Raw genomic sequence first — 17,561 nt, forward strand, 5'->3', positions numbered from 1 at the left:
CCACATTTTGGCGAGCCACATCCCAGCAAACACGGGCATTGATTTATCGTCGATTCATCGGCGCAGAGGTTGGCCCGTCATCGGCGCCATTTGGCCCTAACATTGTCATGTGACACACTATCGAAAAGAAGGCCAGAAAATATAATGAAATATAATAAAAGGGGGTGTATATGTACACCTGAGCACAAAACGTCGCTCAATCTCAATTAATTTTCTTCAGAAAGCATAATAAAACCCGTGCTTGGGTTATGAATGCTCGCCGACCAAAGTTCGGAGTGCTTGGATTTGGATAATTAATGTTACAGTGGTTTAAACAGGAAAAAAAACGTATCAGTCTATATTTGGTTTTTCAGTCATTTTGAGTTCACTATACTCTAAGTCCCAGTCCATCACTTCAGCACTTTAATGCTAAAAATGCTGCTAGCTCAATTAGCTGGCTAACAGAGGCTACGAGTAAGACTGGTTTGGGTGAAAACAAAACCGAAGTGTATAAATGAGGTGAAATAAATCCAGTGTGGTTGTGAGGCGGGCAGGAGGAACAGAAAAATGCTCAAAAACAGCCCTTTAAAGGCGGTTGGACTGTGTTGCTGTTCTTAAGTGAGCTTTGAGGAAACGGCCACTGCGTGTGCTTTTATTTTGACAGCGGTAAGCGGAAGTGGGAGCCTCGTTGCGGCGGGCTTGACTCTGTCGGTGACTGTCGGTTGTTGTTCTGATCAAGATGGCTGCTGCTGTCGGGGATGGAGAGTGAGCCCAGGCTGTCATCCGAACACAGGCCGAGGAAACGCAGACGAACCCGCCGAGCAAACGGCACCGAACCCAGGCAGAACCCGAACCCGGGCAGCTGGACCGGATCCGATTCTCCGCTGAAGGTAAAGACGGACCTTCGCCTCGCGTCGTGACCGTCAGCATCCTCTCCTGTCATCGATTCATATTTGATTGACACTTGGCACGTTGCCGGATCGATGAGAAAAAACCCGAGAAACGGTTCCGTGTTTGAGTTCCGCGAATTTCCGGGCGATGAAACCGCGAACCCGGTTTTTCCGTCAGTCTTATTCCAGCGTCCCCGTCTGCGGACCGAGTGACCGTCGGTGAGCCAGTGAATCCGGTCTGAAGGTTATTCAGGTTACACCGCTGCGTGTCCGAAAAGGAAAGCGCCGGTCTGTCGGTATGTGAGTATGTTCATTAACGGGTATAACCGGCCGGTTCGTTGCTGGCTCTGCCGTGAGACTAACGACCAGACCTCTGGATAAAAAGCCTCCGGTCTAATCGGCGGCTACACTTTGATTTCTGCAAATCACTGTTCCAGGGAAATTCACCTGGAACGCTGCTGTAAAGATCCTAGCATCATCACATTTGCGTGTTATTGAACATTCATATATCTATGGTTTAATTTTGTTTAGACATGTTCCAGTGTTCCTATATTGATAAATATTACCAATCATCAATAATCTGACGCTGAACAGGAGAGCAGGTATAGAGGAGGGAGGGAGGGATGAAGCATTCAAATAAACTGCAATTTGAATTCTAGTAGAGTATTTTTCCGGTCAGTCGGTCTGAGGATCTGCATGAGACTAGTCTCCAAAGGGTTTAGGGTCTGAAATAGTCCGAGATTCCGTTTTCGAAGAACAGCGGCAAATACGCAGGTCGGAGCAACGAACGCCAGAGTGAACTTTGCTTCCGCTTGATAAACGACATAATCTATCCGTTGATTATTTTCTGTTAGTTGACTTATCAACTAATCGACTAGCTGTTCAGCACTGGGCTCATTGCTGGAACAGTCAGTCACCAGACGGTCAGCCTCTGTACGACCCGAGGCCTTTGAGTGTGCCCTGATGGCTAATCAATAACCAATAATAAAGATAATAATCGGAGTCAGTCCTCTGCTGAGCTCAGGTCTGTGCTGAAGCCGTCAGTGTCTGCTGTGGAATGTGTTTCCGAGCTATTTCCTGCACGCACACACACGCACACACACACACACACACACACACACACACACACACACACACACACATCAAAGGCCTTGAGCCAACCTGCGAACACAGGTAACATGAACGCTAGAAAAAAGGTCAAAGGGCACCAGACGGTGGGCGAGTTTCCATCCAGCTGTTTTTCTGAGCATTTTCAATTTTTGCATAAAAAACCTGAGGGGGAACGGGAAAAATTCCCATAAAGAAAGTATCTCAAAATATCGCAAAAGAATTTTTATACAAAAACCAAAGTGAATCAGCCTGAGCGACCAAACTCTGACGTACGTGAAGCGTGAAGACAGGAAACCATCAGGTCTGTGAGGAACCTTCCTCACATCAACACATGAAACGTCAGGTTCCATCACGTTCTCCAACCGGTTCTCCATCGTCTGAGCTCCGACTGCAGCTCATCTAACGACCTCGTCTCGCCGCGTCCTCTTCTTCTGTGGTGGTTTCACGGCAGCGACTGGAGAACCGGCTCCACCGGCCGTTGATCTCCGTGAATCACCTCCTAATATTGACACAACTGTAGTGGATGGAAATGAACAATAGGTTGCATTTTATTCTTAGCATAGTCCGCTGATAATAGACTATTCGAGCCGAACTTAAATAACATTACAGCACATACAACGTGTGATAACAACCTTCTTACAGACGCCGAGCTGCGATTAAAGTCTTTTCCAGTCTTAAGCTTTCAACAACCAGTCTGCTGGTTTTCTGGTGCTTTTTGATGTCAGTCCAACAGCTGCAGGTTTCATGAATCCTGCAGTGATCATGCTGTGCAGTCATTTTACAGCATTTTAGCTCTGACAGTAGCATTAAGGGAAGTTTGATGGTTTACCGTGATATTTATGGCCACGATTATCGCATTGCGACCTTCTGAAACCAGCACGTCCCTGGTAGAGAAACAGACGGGACATGTGGGGGGAGAGGGCGCTGCCACTTTACGGCTTCCGTAATTTCTCAAAGCTTCCTGGAAAGAGACGATGTGATTTGGTACCGATTAAAGGAAAGTGAGCTGGTGCTTACCGAGAGCACTACCGTCTCTAATTTATGTCAAATCGGAATAACCAGAAAATGATGGCGACGTTGGAGAGAAAATAGAAGACCGTGTTGGGCAGCGTTTGGAGGCAGCTGGTGACGAGGATCCAGCCTGGTTGCAATGAGTAAAAGACTTTAAGGGTGACCATTAATAGATTTATTTGATGAATGAATAAATGGAAAAAATGTCACCAGTGTTGATTTGGTTCATGTCCAAGTGATGATCCCGTGATATTTTATTTTCTACGTCCAGTAGTTTCCTGATAATCGTTAAACCTGACTGACGCAAAGTTAAACCGGAGGGAAACGTCACACGTAAGCGTCGCGCGGGGCTTGACGCTCCCTTTTTTCCCTCTAGGGGGCGCAATGAAAATCTAACGAATAATGTGTTTGCGAGGAGACGTTTATAAGTGAAATTCTGGAATTTATTTTAAATACAAAAAGGACACTAGGTTTTTCAATTATTTCTGGCTTAAACTGTATTTATTTAATAATTAGTGTATGTAATTATGTGTCCTTTAGTCTGCTTTAAACTGTATAAACCGTGTGAGCGGTAGGACCAGCTCTATAACAGGGTCGTTTTTCTAAAGGCCATAAACAGTCTGCTCAGCGTGTCTGGGCAGAGAAAATGGCGTCTAGAGGCCCGTTGTGCTGACGAGCGGGTCACGTGATCTCTTTCCAGCACTGGTTCAGCGCAGCGGTCGCGTCTTCATCGCTCTCCTTGTGTCGTCAACCTTTTTGTTGAAAAAAAAAAAATAGAGGCTGCTCGGCCTGAACCTTTTATTCGCACACGCGACCCTAAACACGATTTTAGTCGCAAGCGCGAATGAAACGCTCTGTCGGGAAGAGCGGAGCAAAGCAGAGCCGGTCAGTTCTACTGCAGGTCTACTGATACTGAAAGACGATAGAACGAGGCCGTTACCATGGCGACAACGGCACCTCTGCTGGAGTTCCATAATGGAGTCCGCGAGGCTTGTGGGTAGTGTAGTATTAATACAGAATTGAACTGAGTTTCTCCACAGAACTGCAGAGTAAACTCTATTGATCTCCAGAGGGAAACTGATAATGAAGATGAAGCTGAGCTCTGATTGGCTGGCGGTGTCTACACAGACATGGGACACCAGCCTGAAAGAGCATGTCAGCACCTCCATCTTCTCTCGGCTTATTGAAGTCATATCAGTCGGCCAACAGAGCCGAGGGAAGTGTCTGCGTGCTGATCTGAGGTCAGTTCAGGCCTTCTTATCTGCCGCTGCTGCTGCTGCTGCTGAAGCTTTGTGGCATGTTGAAGATCAGACTTCAGTCAGTCTGTCAGTCTGTCTGCAGCACCTGATTTATCTCTGCACTTTAACTGGAAGATTGAAATACCGGGCAGAGCTGGACAGGCCCCACCCTGTGTTTAACACTCCACCGCTATTTGAATAAAAAGGTATCACATGACCCACAGCCTGAAGTTCCACTAGTGGGGCCTTAGCAGCAGGTGCTAGAGAAAGACTGTCCTCCCGGGACAGACAGACAGCAAGAAGACCTGAATCTGCCTGTGGTTACGTGAGCCAGCCGCCTGTCAGGAGCAAATGGGAGTCATGCTGTAGATAAACACGGTGCAAGTTTGGATTTCTAGTCCAAACCATTCCATGATTAACTGATCACTAGGAAACTCATCTGCATCTATTTTAATAATCAGTTCCTCTCCTTGGTTGTTTTTGAAGTAAAAATGCCAAATCTTCACTGGTTCCAGTTACTAAAAGTGAGGATTTACAGCTGTTCCTCGTCTAATAGGATAATAACTGATTATCGGTGGGCGACTGTGGGTCAGGTGGTGGAGCAGACGTCCACTGACCGAAGGTCGGTGGTCTGATCCCCAGCTCCTCCGGTCCGCGTGGCCCTGGAGAACTGTGACAGGCATTGAGCATTATTTTCCGACATTTAACAGAGATAAATAATGAATCGATGAATCAACAGATTAACTGATAATGGAAAGAATTGCTAGTTGCAGCAGCAGTGTTGGATTTCACCACAGCACTGGGTGGATGTATCATACAAGATGTGGTAAGGAGGAATCCAACATGTCTAACTATCAAAAACTGTTTCTATAAATAGACCAAGTGGAATATCACAAATATTCTTTGTGTAGAGAGTTTTTTTCGTGCCACGTGTACATTTGAAATATATGTTCACCTAGGATTATATCCGGCGTGTCACAAAGTGCAGTTTCATTATTTTTGATGTATTCAGCACCTGTCTCACAGAGGTTTCCTAGAGGGGCACCCAACTCCTGTAACTCCCTTTCAGGACATTTCATGAAAATGCTGTGGACACGACAGGCTCAAAATAAAGATTGCTGTCTCCTGTCAGTAGGGGGCGTAGTGACAGACTGCAGACATGGACACCACCACGTCCATCAAGATGACCACTCTGGCCATCCAGAACCTGTTCAGCTACGTGGAGGAGGAGAACCTGGCCGCTCTCAAAGCTCACCTGGACCGATTCAAGGAGGTGGACGGACGCAGCGATGTACGTGTATCCGAACATCACATGATTTATCTCTAACACCTCTAATAATCCTCCAATAACCAGAGGGCTGCGTCTGTTACTGAGCAGCGGCGTTCACTTTAGAAATTGTCCTCAGTTCAAAGGTCCATTTGACTTTTTCTCGTTTTATTCAACTCCATCCTTCTTATATGTTAATCAGCTGAACCTCGGGACGTTAGTTTTGTCTTAGTCGAAGAGTCTAGTCTGTTCCGTGCTGCGGCCGGTTTACGTCTTGGGCTCAGGAAAAAACCCTCTGCCCGTCTGTTTGTCGTGTTTGTGCACAGAACGGTCAGACTCCGCTGATGTTGGCGGCCGAGCAGGGCAGTCTGGAGATCGTCCAGGAGCTGATCAGACGAGGAGCCGACGTCAACCTGGACGACGTGGTGAGAGAATCAAACGCACACTGGTGCACTGTGTCAGTCAGCTTGAAGCTCTGCTGCTTTCGTGCTCCTGCTGTTCTCTTTGACAGCTTGAGCTCACGCTGCTATTATTCATTTATAATAACATTCCAGGTTCGGTGTCAGTGTCTGTCTCAGTGTTGGTGTCCATGTTTTCTCTGATGCATAATTAACATATTTGACTGTAATTTCCTCCAGTGAAGGAATAAAAGCTCCTCTCACCTCCCTCTCTGCTGTCCTCTCTGAACTGCTTCACCTTGGATGTTGTGGTTGCTAGGAAACAGTTATTCGGTCGGCCTGTCGGTGATGGGGTGATGATGCTCTTGTTGCCACGGTAACAGCGTTCGTCGTGTGTGTGTGTGTTGCCAGGACTGCTGGTCGGCTCTGATCTCTGCAGCTAAGGAAGGCCATGTGGAGGTGGTGAAGGAGCTGCTGGAGAACAGCGCCTACATCGAGCACAGAGACATGGTGGGAACAACAGCAACACCCGACACCCTGACACCACCTCGTTTAATCTGTCCCCTTTCTTTGTCATCTTATTCTTATATTAAAGGATTTTCTCGTTCAGCCATTATTTATTCAAGGTGGAGCAACGAGAGCAGTTCACACCCTGTGATCAGAGAACATTAGAAGCCAAAAAAAAAAAATCCAACATTTACAAAAACATGAAGACAAAAAAAATAAAATATAAGAAAGACTGAAAATAATCCTTGAGGATAAAATTGAGAAAGTGTTAAAAAAAGCTCTTGACACCGGCGTTAATTGAAATCTGAAACTCAGGAATATGGAATAAAACAAGTTCACCTCACTCACATCTACCACTGCAGTTACAGTCATGGACTAAAGAAATCTGGTGATCCGACTTCAATTCCTGCTGAAGTTTGTTCTGTGAAATCTTTATATTTATTGATGATTTATTAATAAAAACTGATTAAACTTTCAACAGCATCAGAATGAATAAATCAGGCTTAGCTGTTGTCTCTGTGTTAAGAGACCTCTTAATCCATTTGGGACCGATAAGAACTTCAGGGCTCTGGTTTATTGACAACATTCTAATATATTTTTTAGAAATAGCTGAAATTGCTCCAGCAATGAACTGACAGACAAGTCTCCGCTCCATGAAATCCATTTTCCTTTCAAAAAGAGTTTTTCCAATGAAATCCTCGGATTTACACTGGGAGCGACCCCTTACATCCGGACTCATTACTGTCAGGCCGGTGTTCAGAGACTGAAAACTTCCACGTCCGCAGTGATTAGCACAAACATCTCTGCTTCACTGTCGCTGCATACGTCAGTTTAGCTCTGACACCGTAGCAATGGAGGCAGCACTCCAGAGGAAAACACCTCAATCGGCTGCTGGATTTGACTACAAGCGAGAAAATTTGTAGATTTTTTTGACTCCTCTCGAATTAGAGGAAACGCGTTCTTCCTTCCATGGGATCAACGGATAGGAATTCATCCTCACTCGTCTTAGACTTGAAGCTCTAAAGATTTCAGGTTGCTACGTTGGCTCTGCTGCTAGGACTAAGGACTTCCCCCAACTGTTAACCTCAGTGTTTCAGTAGCTAGGAGTAAAACCTTCCGCCCATCTTTAGTTTCATGGGACGTTCCCGGCCCTCCACTGGAAGCTGTAAACACTGACACCTGCTAACGACTGCAGCTTGTGTCTGTTCGGTCTCCCCGTCTGAATGAATGATGTGACTGTGTCTCAGGGAGGATGGACGGCCCTGATGTGGGCGGCTTACAAAGGTCGGGTGGAGGTCACCAGGCTGCTGCTAGAGCACGGAGCCAACCCCAACACTACAGGACAGGTAACACACACACTACACTCTGTATCTGCCTGTAGATACACTTATACGTATGGTCAGTCATATCTAGGGACAGTGACATAAATGTCACTATCTGTGTGCTTTTCTGAAACATAAAGCAATTAACACACAATGTAGCACAAAGATAGAGAGTGAGAAGAAACTCAGTTGAATGGATTGAAAGGTGTTTGCTGAGCTCTGAGGTTCAGAGCTTGTTTCGCACACACACCTCTTCCCTCTCTCTCTCTAACAGCAATACAGTGTGTATCCAATCATCTGGGCTGCAGGTCGAGGACACGACGACATCGTCAAACTGCTGCTGCAGAACGGGGCCAAAGTCAACTGTTCCGACAAGGTGAAGAGATGCTGTAGACTGAGACTGACAGGTCTGGTGTTTCCGCTCAGGTTCACAGCTGCTGCTCAGTTGAACCGGTGGAAATACAAAACCACCCCTCGAAAGCGTGTCAAATGTGGACTGTCTTTTACGGCCTGCGTCAGAAAACGCAACATTTCAAATTAAAAGCCGAGCTGAATGATCAGGTTAACGTATCAGGGAGTGAATATACATATGCTAAATCACGTGTGTGTGTGTGTGTGTGTGTGTGTGTGTGTGTGTGACAGTATGGGACCACTCCTCTGATCTGGGCGTCCAGAAAAGGACACTTTGACTGTGTGATGCACCTGCTGGAGAACGGAGCCGATGTCGACCAGGAGGGGGCGGTATGCTCACACGCTTCCACTCGCACACAGCTCTCACCATTACTTCCAGTACTCCCCTCAGCAGATTCATCCGTTTCCTGTCATTCATTTTGCCGATACCCACTAGCTTTTCTGTGTCCCGTCAGAACTCGATGACGGCTCTGATCGTGGCGGTGAAGGGCGGATACACCGAGGTGGTGAAGGAGCTGCTGAAGAGGAACCCGAACGTCAACATGACCGACAAAGACGGAAACACGGCGCTGATGATCGCTGCCAAGGAGGGCTACACCGAGATCGTCCAGGACCTGCTGGACGCTGGGACATACGTCAACATCCCAGACCGGGTCAGACATTGACAAGAAAACATCTCCACGTGACAAAAGAGAAATGAGTTTCACAGACCGAATCGAGTGGCTGTCAGAATGATTTTATCTCCTCCTGACGAGGAAAAATGCGCTGAAATTTCCTTCCGACTACGCTTTCCCTTTAGGGATCAGACGTTTGGTCAGTACAGATTCACAGCCAGCAGAGGACGCCGCTGCTCATAGAAACAGCTCGCAGTGCTTAAGTTAGTGGTGCAGTTATTTTCTAAACTCTTGGCAGTTACATACAAATGAGGTTCAATCCGGCCGACGCAGACCAATTAGAGGTCCCCTAGAAACACTAGGCTCGTGTTCCCCTTGACACCAGTGACACAAGGCTGCAGATGCAGGAATAAGTGCTTAGCGATGAAAGAGGAAGAGAAAATGCATATTAGGTGAGCCAGTACTGTCGGTGAAGGTAGGACTTCAAGCCATTTTTGAAGGCAGAAAGGGATTCGGCTGACTGAATCCAGGGAGCGCACAGGGGAAGAGTTTGGATTGAGATTTCCCGCCTCACGGTGACGGTAGAACTAGTCGGCGTTCACCTGCAGGTCGTTGTGAATGAGGGAGTTCAGGTAGCGGGGATGGGAGCGGCAGCGGCGAGCCGGCGGAGATGGACGAAAAGAGGAGTGACACGCTGTCGGGGGGGGGGGCTGAGCAGCGTAGTCAGTCAGACAGGACTGAGATGTTTAGTCAAAGTTCGTATTCTAACTTCCTATATAAGTGTTTGTGCATGTGATGCTGTACAGGCGTGTTCACACTCTCACCTTCACCCGAGGAAGACCAGACCTGAAAAGCAGCAACATCAAAACATGAAAGTCTGGGTCTGAGGAGACTCAGTGTGTGTGTGTGTGTGTGTGTGTTACAGAGTGGCGACACAGTGCTGATTGGAGCAGTGAGGGGGGGTCATGTGGAGATTGTCAGAGCTCTGCTCCATAAATACGCCGACATCGACATCAGAGGGCAGGTGAGAACTCGGGAACCGTAAGAAATGACTAAAATAGTGTCACTTCCAGAACATGTCGTGAAATATTCCTGGAATCGTGTCAGGAACCTTTTCACAGTAACGAGCGAGTTGCACCCGTAAAAGTTTAGAGCTGGGAATGAGGATGTCTCGCTCTGTGGTGTTTCCAGGAGAACAAAACAGCTCTGTACTGGGCTGTGGAGAAAGGCAACGCCACCATGGTGAGGGACATCCTGCAGTGCAACCCCGACACCGAGACCTGCACCAAGGTGAGACCAGGTGGAAAACACCTGCCGGTTACTAGCTTTCAACATCTGCAGTGTTTCATACGTCTGATAGAGGAACTCCGTGGAGCTACAGATCCTCAGGATATGAATGTACACATCTGCTGTCGCTGTGTCCGGCGTTGTGTAAATGTCATACAGATGTTTCATCGCAGCAGCTGTGAGGTTGTGTTTGCTGTTTCCTGTCTCAGGATGGAGAGACTCCTCTCATCAAAGCCACTAAGATGAGGAACATTGAAATCGTGGAGCTGCTGCTGGATAAAGGAGCCAAAGTGTCGGCTGTTGACAAGGTGGGAATAACAAGGACACATGGATACACTGATTCAGAAAGCTGGAATTAATTACCGTCGATTCCTATGACGTTCGTCTGAGGCTAAAGTTTGCCCTTCAAAATAATAGTCCCTTCATACAGTTTGCAAAGCTGAAGTCTCTGAATAAACTGAATAAAATCATGGGCAGAAAATAAGACGCCGCCATCAGAGCTTCAACGAACCGTTATTTTAATTATAGATGAATCCGACCATTGTTTTATATATAATTGATTCATCATTGACTCTTTAAAATGCTGAAAACAAATGTGGAAAATTACAGTTTGTTAGAGTCCACAGTGACCGACCAGCAAAGATGAAAGATTTTTAATTCACTGCCACTTAGAAAGAGAAAAGCAGCCAATCATCATTGAAACCATCATTTCTGTCGCTTTTGCTAGAAAAGGACTGAAACCATTAGTTGATTATCAGAATAGTTGCTCATTCATTTTCTGTCAATCCACCATTTGATTCATCTTTAGTCGTGATACTATAGGTGTTTTTCTGTGGCAGAGAAAGGAGGAATTAAGTTAAGTAAATAAAAACTCAAAAGAAGGGTTTTGAGGGGAGACTGGGTCAAAATATAGGATGTGTGATTAAAAAATGTGAAAAACTGCAGTTTTATTATCAAACATAGAAATAACGAGGGAGTTAGGGTTCCCATTTTTCAGTGTAACAGAATAACTGTGACTTCTTTTTAGTATCTTAAATTTAAACTTCAATTTTCAAATGCTGCTGTTTGTTCAACCTGAATAATCCATCAATCAACAGTGTGGGCGAGAGGTGTTTTCATGTATTGGTAGTAAATTCATGCCCCAGCATCAATAAGTGTCTCCGTCCACCTGTTTTCATGCACTTGTTCAATTTAAGCACAAAAACCTGAGTGTAGACACTGAAAGACCTCACAGCCTCTGCCGTTCTCACCTCTGACTCCATGTTGGCAGGGATCAACGGTTTGTTTTTGACTTTCCTACTCACCTCTCATCCTGTTTTTCCAGAGAGGAGACACCCCCCTCCACGTTGCCATCCGTGGCCGGAGTCGCCGCCTGGCCGAGCTCCTCCTTAGAAACCCCAAAGATGGCCGCCTGCTGTACCGCCCCAACAAGGCCGGAGAGACGCCGTACAACATCGACTGCAGCCACCAGAAGAGCATCCTCACGCAGATCTTTGGAGCTCGTGCGTTCATTAAAACTTTCAAGAATTTTAGCTCAGAGCGGTGTTTCTGTGAAAAAAGGGAGTGAGTCCCCCTCAGGTTCTAAAGTACCACGCTGGCGGTTTTTCACGTTTTAGCCGAAACACAGATTTCTATGTTTACGCGTTTAGAGCGATGAGGAGCCTGTATCGCCGAGAACGTTCAGCTTAGACTGGCTTTTGCTGTGGTGAACTGGTTATCAACCGGTTGAGCAAGGTGAAACATGAACAGTATAATCACACAGTTGCAATAGAATAAGAAACTTTAAGAATAATATCCAAATATTAAAAGTTAGGCTGTAGATTGCTTGCATTGTTATATCGGCCTTTTAAATGTGGTTGGCAACATGTTCAGCAGTCTACAGGAAGTGACACCTACTAGAGTCTGTGTGAGGATAAGAGATGAATACTTGGTACGGTAAAGTTTACTGGGAGAGTTTTCTTCTAGATTTTTTCCTGCGACAGTGAGCGAATCTTTTATTCCCAAAGTCTCCTGAGCTGCAGTGATGCAATAAGTGTGAAAGCACTGACACGGTCAGGAATCCTGTCGGGAAGAAAGACATTTTGCACATTGAAAACGCAGCTTTAACGTTCAATCATCAGTCTGTTAGCGTGGTGAACATTTCCTCCGTCTCTAACATCATCATCTCTATAAGAATAGAGATGTCACTGCTCTGTAAGCAAAGCGCTCACTGCTCTGAATCACAGTAGCAGTTAAGTAGGTACTGACTCCTTTTGATCCTTAATGTTCCTGTGAAGCATAGGTTGCCATGGTGATCTATCCTGGGTAAACATAAACCAGCTTCACGATGCTGTGAAACCTAAGTTAAGCCTAAAGATGGCTGCTGAACCTCTCGTTTGGCTTCCTGATACAAGCCCCGACCGGATAAACAGTCCACGTGTTTCTCGTTAAAGGCCCCAGAATCATATCTTCTTAATCAGCTCGTTACTCCAAGAGACGGGGTCCAACATAAATGCGGTACTGTTTTTTTCACATGACATTCGTCACTTTTGGGGTTTTTGTCTGAGCCCTTCTCAGCAGTGTGAGGCAGACGGGGCTCAGCTGAAAGAAACGCAATGTCTCATATTTCTGTGCACCAACTCTTATCGGAGTTTAACAACAGTTTAGAGTCCAGGTTGTTTGCTGATGTTGTGAGTCCACTGTCAGTCAGTTCTTACCAAACCACACACACACACACACACACACACAGCTGATGAGTTTATGAGTGTTAAAATAATAACTGTGTTAAAATAATAACTGAGGAGCTTGTTTCATCACAGTCTTGAAAAAACCACCGAGAACAGTGGGTTTGTTTTAGGTATCAGCTGATGTCAGTGTAATAATACACACCTGTGTGCCCCTCCCCCTGCAGGTCACCTGTCCCCCACAGAGTCAGATGGAGACATGCTGGGTTATGATCTGTACAGCTCTGCGCTGGCCGACATCCTGAGTGAACCCACCATGCAGCCTCCGATCTGCGTGGGTCTGTACGCTCAGTGGGGCAGCGGCAAGTCCTTCCTGCTCAAGAAGCTGGAGGGTGAGCGACTATACGTACACACACACGGCGCCTCCAGTGCATAAATACGTCATATATTTACGCTCCTCCTCCTCCTCCTCAGATGAGATGAAGACGTTTGCCGGTCAGCAGATTGAGCCACTGTTTCAGTTTTCCTGGCTGGTCGTCTTCCTGTCTCTGCTGCTCTGTGGCTCTGTCGCCGTCATCCTCGGCTTCACCGTCGACCCCAGACTGGCCATGGCCGTCTCCCTCAGCCTGCTGGCTCTGCTCTACCTGTTCTTCGGTAAGATACGACTCATTACAACCGTCTACGTTTAGACTGGGAGGACGGGCTGGTGTCTGTTGCTGTGGTGTATAAATAAAGTGTGCCGTCTCGTAGTGGTGGTGTATTTCGGCGGGCGTCGGGAGGGTGAGAGCTGGAACTGGGCGTGGCTGCTCAGCACTCGTCTGGCTCGTCACATCGGGTATCTGGAGCTGCTGCTGAAGCTGATGTTTGTTAACCCGCCGGAGCTGCCGGAGCAGAGCACCAGAGCTCTGCCTGTCAGGTAAGTGACACCGGGACCTTTCCTCTGGTGCCACCCCCAGGACAAACTGTACATGTCTAGCTGTAAGAAGAGTCCGACTGTGGCTGAAATGAACGCTGCAGTCTCCAGGGGACAGCGGTAGGATGTCAGATTGTTGAGTGCAACGCAAATCGGCTGCATCACGGTGCATAGTGTCAGTGGCCACAGGCATCGGTCAACCAGCATCACAAGACAAAGATAAACCACCAGCAGCTGCTTAAAAAATCTAAACGGAACTAATCTAAACTCCTTTTGGTCAGTTGTTCTCACAATCATCTGACATATTATCAGCTAGTAAAGTAGTCATAGCTAACATGTGAGCAAACAGCTGCATACTTCCAAAGAGCAGCATTATGATTCACCTGGATCTAGTGTCTGTGGCACCTGAGGACTCTTAAGTCCAGTATGCCCTCTCTTTTAGCTCTGGTTTTGGTCTCTACCGGCTCCTGAGACTTCCGCAGAGTGAGACTGTCGAGTTTCTCTCTATAATATTGGAAGGTCTTGACCTCACTCTGTAAAGTGCCTATGATCTTGCAACATGTAAATAAATTTGAAATAGTAGCTGCTGACCTGAAGATCAAGAGCGACTGGTGAGATTTCCATGAAGTAGCTGAAGATCTGCTCCAAAGAGGAGCACCTCAGATTTTTGGGCTCTCTCTGAACTTTCCTTTTACGCTCCCCTACACCATGAAATAAGAAGAGCTAAGTCATCTACGTAGTGAACATTGCAGCCTCTTAGGACACTGGAGAGGCTTTGAGCTCTGTTTAAAAATAAAGAATGGGTACTCTTACTCTGTTTGCGGTAAAGTGAGTTGACCGAATTACCGTTTCTCCAGAAGCTCAAATATAATAGACGCAGCCTGCTGACCTGTCAGGACCTTTCTGCAGGTTTCTGTTCACAGACTACAACCGTCTGTCCAGCGTCGGAGGAGAAACGTCGATGGCCGAGATGATCGCCACGCTGTCCGACGCCTGCGAGAGAGAGTTCGGCTTCCTCGCTACACGTTTGTTCAGAGTGTTTAAGACCGAGGAGACGCAAGGTAAAACACACACACACACACGCTTTATTCTTCCGGAAAACAGGACGGCGCCTTGGCTTTAATTCTGGCCATTGTTTGTTGTCTCAGGTAAGAGGAAGTGGAAGAAGACGTGCTGCGTGCCGTCCTTCATCATCTTCGTCTTGGTGCTGGCCTGTCTGGTGACCGGCATGGCGCTGTTGGCCGTCTTTAAGGTGGACGGGGAGAACCGGACTGTGAACGCCGTGCTGATCGCCATCGGCAGCGTGGTGGGTCTGGCTCTGCTGCTGAACTGCAGGACGTGGTGGCAGGTGACCGACTCGGTGCTGAACTCTCAGAGGAAGAGGCTGCACAGCGCCGCCAACAGGATGCACAAGCTGAAGAGCGAGGGCTTCATGAAGGTGAGGGGAGGGGTTTAAAGGAGCGTTCTGCTGTTCTGCTGTTAGATGTCAGCTCCTTTACCGTGGACGGCTGCAGGCAGGGAGTAATAACATGCTGCCATTCGTCACGTGTCTGTTTAAAGTGTCTCTGGCAGGACTGAGAGATGCTGGTTGAGTGTTTTGGTTTGATGACAGCTCCTCACAGGTTCCCTCTGAAGCTGGACGGTGACGGAGAAAACGATGAGCCGATATTAGACACATGCGTGAAGCAGGTATAGACAGCGGGATCTGAATCAGTAAACCGTGTAACGCGACCCTGGGTGTCGTCCTGCAGGTCCTGAAGAACGAGGTGGAGCTGATGGCGAGGATGGCGAAGACCATCGACGGCTTCACGCAGCATCAGACGAGGCTGGCGGTTGTCATCGACGGACTGGACTCCTGTGAACAGGACAAAGTTCTGCAGATGCTCGACACGGTGAGGACACCAACGTCTCTCTCCTCCCGTCGCTTTCCGCAGGAATTTCTGCCTCCGGAGCTGCAGAGTCTGGATCTGTGACTGCAAACCACCAACTGCTCCATGATCCTGCTCAACACCCACCGCTACAATTATCATTATTATATTTAGTCTGATTATTAGAATTATTAGTCTTATTAGTTTTATTATTATTAGTCATATTACTAGTCCTCCTGTTGTCTTATTATAATTATTATGATTAGTCTTATTATTATACGTCTCTATGTGTCCTGCCTAGAGTGCAAATCGAGGTCCCTAATTCGGCCGTCAGGTAGCACGTGTTCTGCTCAGATTCATGTGGACGTTGGGTTATCACCATCAAAACATTGTTGTTTCTGAGAAAAGATTGAAGAAGTGAGTTTGTTTGAAAGCAGGTTAGTCGCAGGGCAGACGTCTGAGTGGGAAACATCTGTTTATGTTTCCTGCTAAAACCCAGACAACAGAGGCTTTAGTTGAATCTTCTTTAAGAAGAATCACCTGTTTTTGTCTCAGACTTCCAACCAACGCAGCTGCCTTCAGTTTAAATCGGATGTGTGTTGTGGATAATCAGCAGCTGCTTTATTCCTCTGGTCATATTAGATCAGAAATTTAATTTGATGGATACGTCAGGCGCTTTAATTTGAAAGGACGGGCAGCAGGCGGTGCGTGATGGTACAGTTCATTCGGAAAGTACCCAGACTCCTTCGCTGTTTGTTATGTTGCAGCCTGATGCTAAAATCATTTCAATTAATTCTAAATCCCCGTTCATGACAAAGCAAAAACAGAATTTTAGAAATATTTTCAAATACAGTAAAAAGGAAAAACTGAAATATCACATTGACATAACTATTCCGACCCTTTACTCAGTAGTTAGTTGAAGCACCTCTGGAAGAGACTCCAGCCTCGAGTCTTCTCGGGTCTGACGCCACGAGCTCTGCAGACCTGGATTTGGGGATTTTCTGCCGTTCTTCTCTGCTGATCCTCTCCAGCTCTGTCAGGTTGGATGGGGACCGTCGGCGGCCGTTTTCAGGTCTCTCCAGAGCTGTCCCTGAGCCACTCCTGCGTTGTCTTGGCTGCGCGCTTAGGGTCACTGTGCTGTTGGAAGGTGAACCTGGTCCTAAGTGCTATGGACCAGGTTTTCATTAAGGATATCTCTGTTCTTTGCTCCATTCAGCTTTCCCTCAACCCTGACGCTAAAAAACACCCTCCAGCACGATCCCACCGCGCTTCCCTGTTGGGATGGTACTGGGCAGGTGATGAGCGGTGCCTGGTTTCCTATAGACATGACGCTTAGAACTGAGGCCAAACAGTTCAGTGGTGTGCCTTTCACTGAGGAGAGGCTTCTGTCTGGCCACGCTGCCATAAAGCTCAGATCTGATAGGCCCAGATACATCGTACAACAGGTTTTAAGTCAAATGACACCAACACATATGAAGTAAAAAGGAGAGTGTGGTCTGCAGTCACCGGTTATTTCCATCTGTGTTTTCATCCTGCAGGTCCGGGTTTTATTCTCCAAAGGTCCCTTCATCTCCATCTTCGCCAGCGACCCGCACATCATCATCAAAGCCATCAACCAGAACCTGAACAGCGTCCTCAGAGACTCCAACATCAACGGACACGACTACATGAGGAACATCGTCCACCTGCCCGTCTTCCTCAACAGCAGAGGACTCTCCAGCGCCAGGAAGATGTGTGCCGCTGCTCCGGCTAACGGAGACGCCACCAACACGGACGGTAACTGTAGCGGTAATGTGGATGCCTGGAAGTTCAGGAGGACGCACAGTAACAGCACTTCACTTGACTTCCTGCTAATAATTTCCTAATTGTCATTTCATACTAAATATAGAGGAAAGTTGCTTCAGTTCATGAAAACATCCAACGAATTCACATCAGTTCGGTGCTTATGTAAGATTTTACTCAGCTGAACGCAGCTTTGTTACTGCAGCAGCACCAAGATACACACACACGCACACACACACACACACACACACACACACACACACACACACACACACACACACAGTTTATTCCAGGAAACCTT

General features: G+C 47.0%; 1 protein-coding gene across 4 annotated transcripts in view; it reads left to right on the top strand.

Annotated features, from left to right (window-relative positions):
• Window positions 1-671: 671 nt before the first annotated feature.
• Window positions 672-17,561, top strand: part of kidins220b (kinase D-interacting substrate 220b) — a 30,269-nt gene continuing 13,379 nt past the window's right edge. For 3 of the 4 annotated variants that reach the window (XM_040124507.1, XM_040124511.1, XM_040124510.1), the window contains exons 1-19: window positions 672-869; window positions 5,361-5,519; window positions 5,822-5,920; window positions 6,305-6,403; window positions 7,648-7,746; window positions 7,997-8,098; window positions 8,365-8,463; window positions 8,589-8,786; window positions 9,673-9,771; window positions 9,939-10,037; window positions 10,244-10,342; window positions 11,359-11,536; window positions 12,925-13,089; window positions 13,172-13,351; window positions 13,448-13,613; window positions 14,520-14,671; window positions 14,759-15,048; window positions 15,362-15,502; window positions 17,017-17,254. In XM_040124507.1, coding sequence (XP_039980441.1) covers window positions 5,388-5,519; window positions 5,822-5,920; window positions 6,305-6,403; window positions 7,648-7,746; window positions 7,997-8,098; window positions 8,365-8,463; window positions 8,589-8,786; window positions 9,673-9,771; window positions 9,939-10,037; window positions 10,244-10,342; window positions 11,359-11,536; window positions 12,925-13,089; window positions 13,172-13,351; window positions 13,448-13,613; window positions 14,520-14,671; window positions 14,759-15,048; window positions 15,362-15,502; window positions 17,017-17,254 — 2,635 coding nt within the window. In that variant the 5' untranslated portion in view covers window positions 672-869; window positions 5,361-5,387. The remainder of the gene's footprint in view (window positions 870-5,360; window positions 5,520-5,821; window positions 5,921-6,304; window positions 6,404-7,647; window positions 7,747-7,996; window positions 8,099-8,364; window positions 8,464-8,588; window positions 8,787-9,672; window positions 9,772-9,938; window positions 10,038-10,243; window positions 10,343-11,358; window positions 11,537-12,924; window positions 13,090-13,171; window positions 13,352-13,447; window positions 13,614-14,519; window positions 14,672-14,758; window positions 15,049-15,361; window positions 15,503-17,016; window positions 17,255-17,561) is intronic. The other variant, XM_040124509.1, reaches the window with a different exon arrangement.

The sequence above is a fragment of the Xiphias gladius genome, chromosome 4 (genome assembly GCF_016859285.1).
Source record: "Xiphias gladius isolate SHS-SW01 ecotype Sanya breed wild chromosome 4, ASM1685928v1, whole genome shotgun sequence".
Lineage (NCBI taxonomy): Eukaryota > Metazoa > Chordata > Actinopteri > Istiophoriformes > Xiphiidae > Xiphias > Xiphias gladius.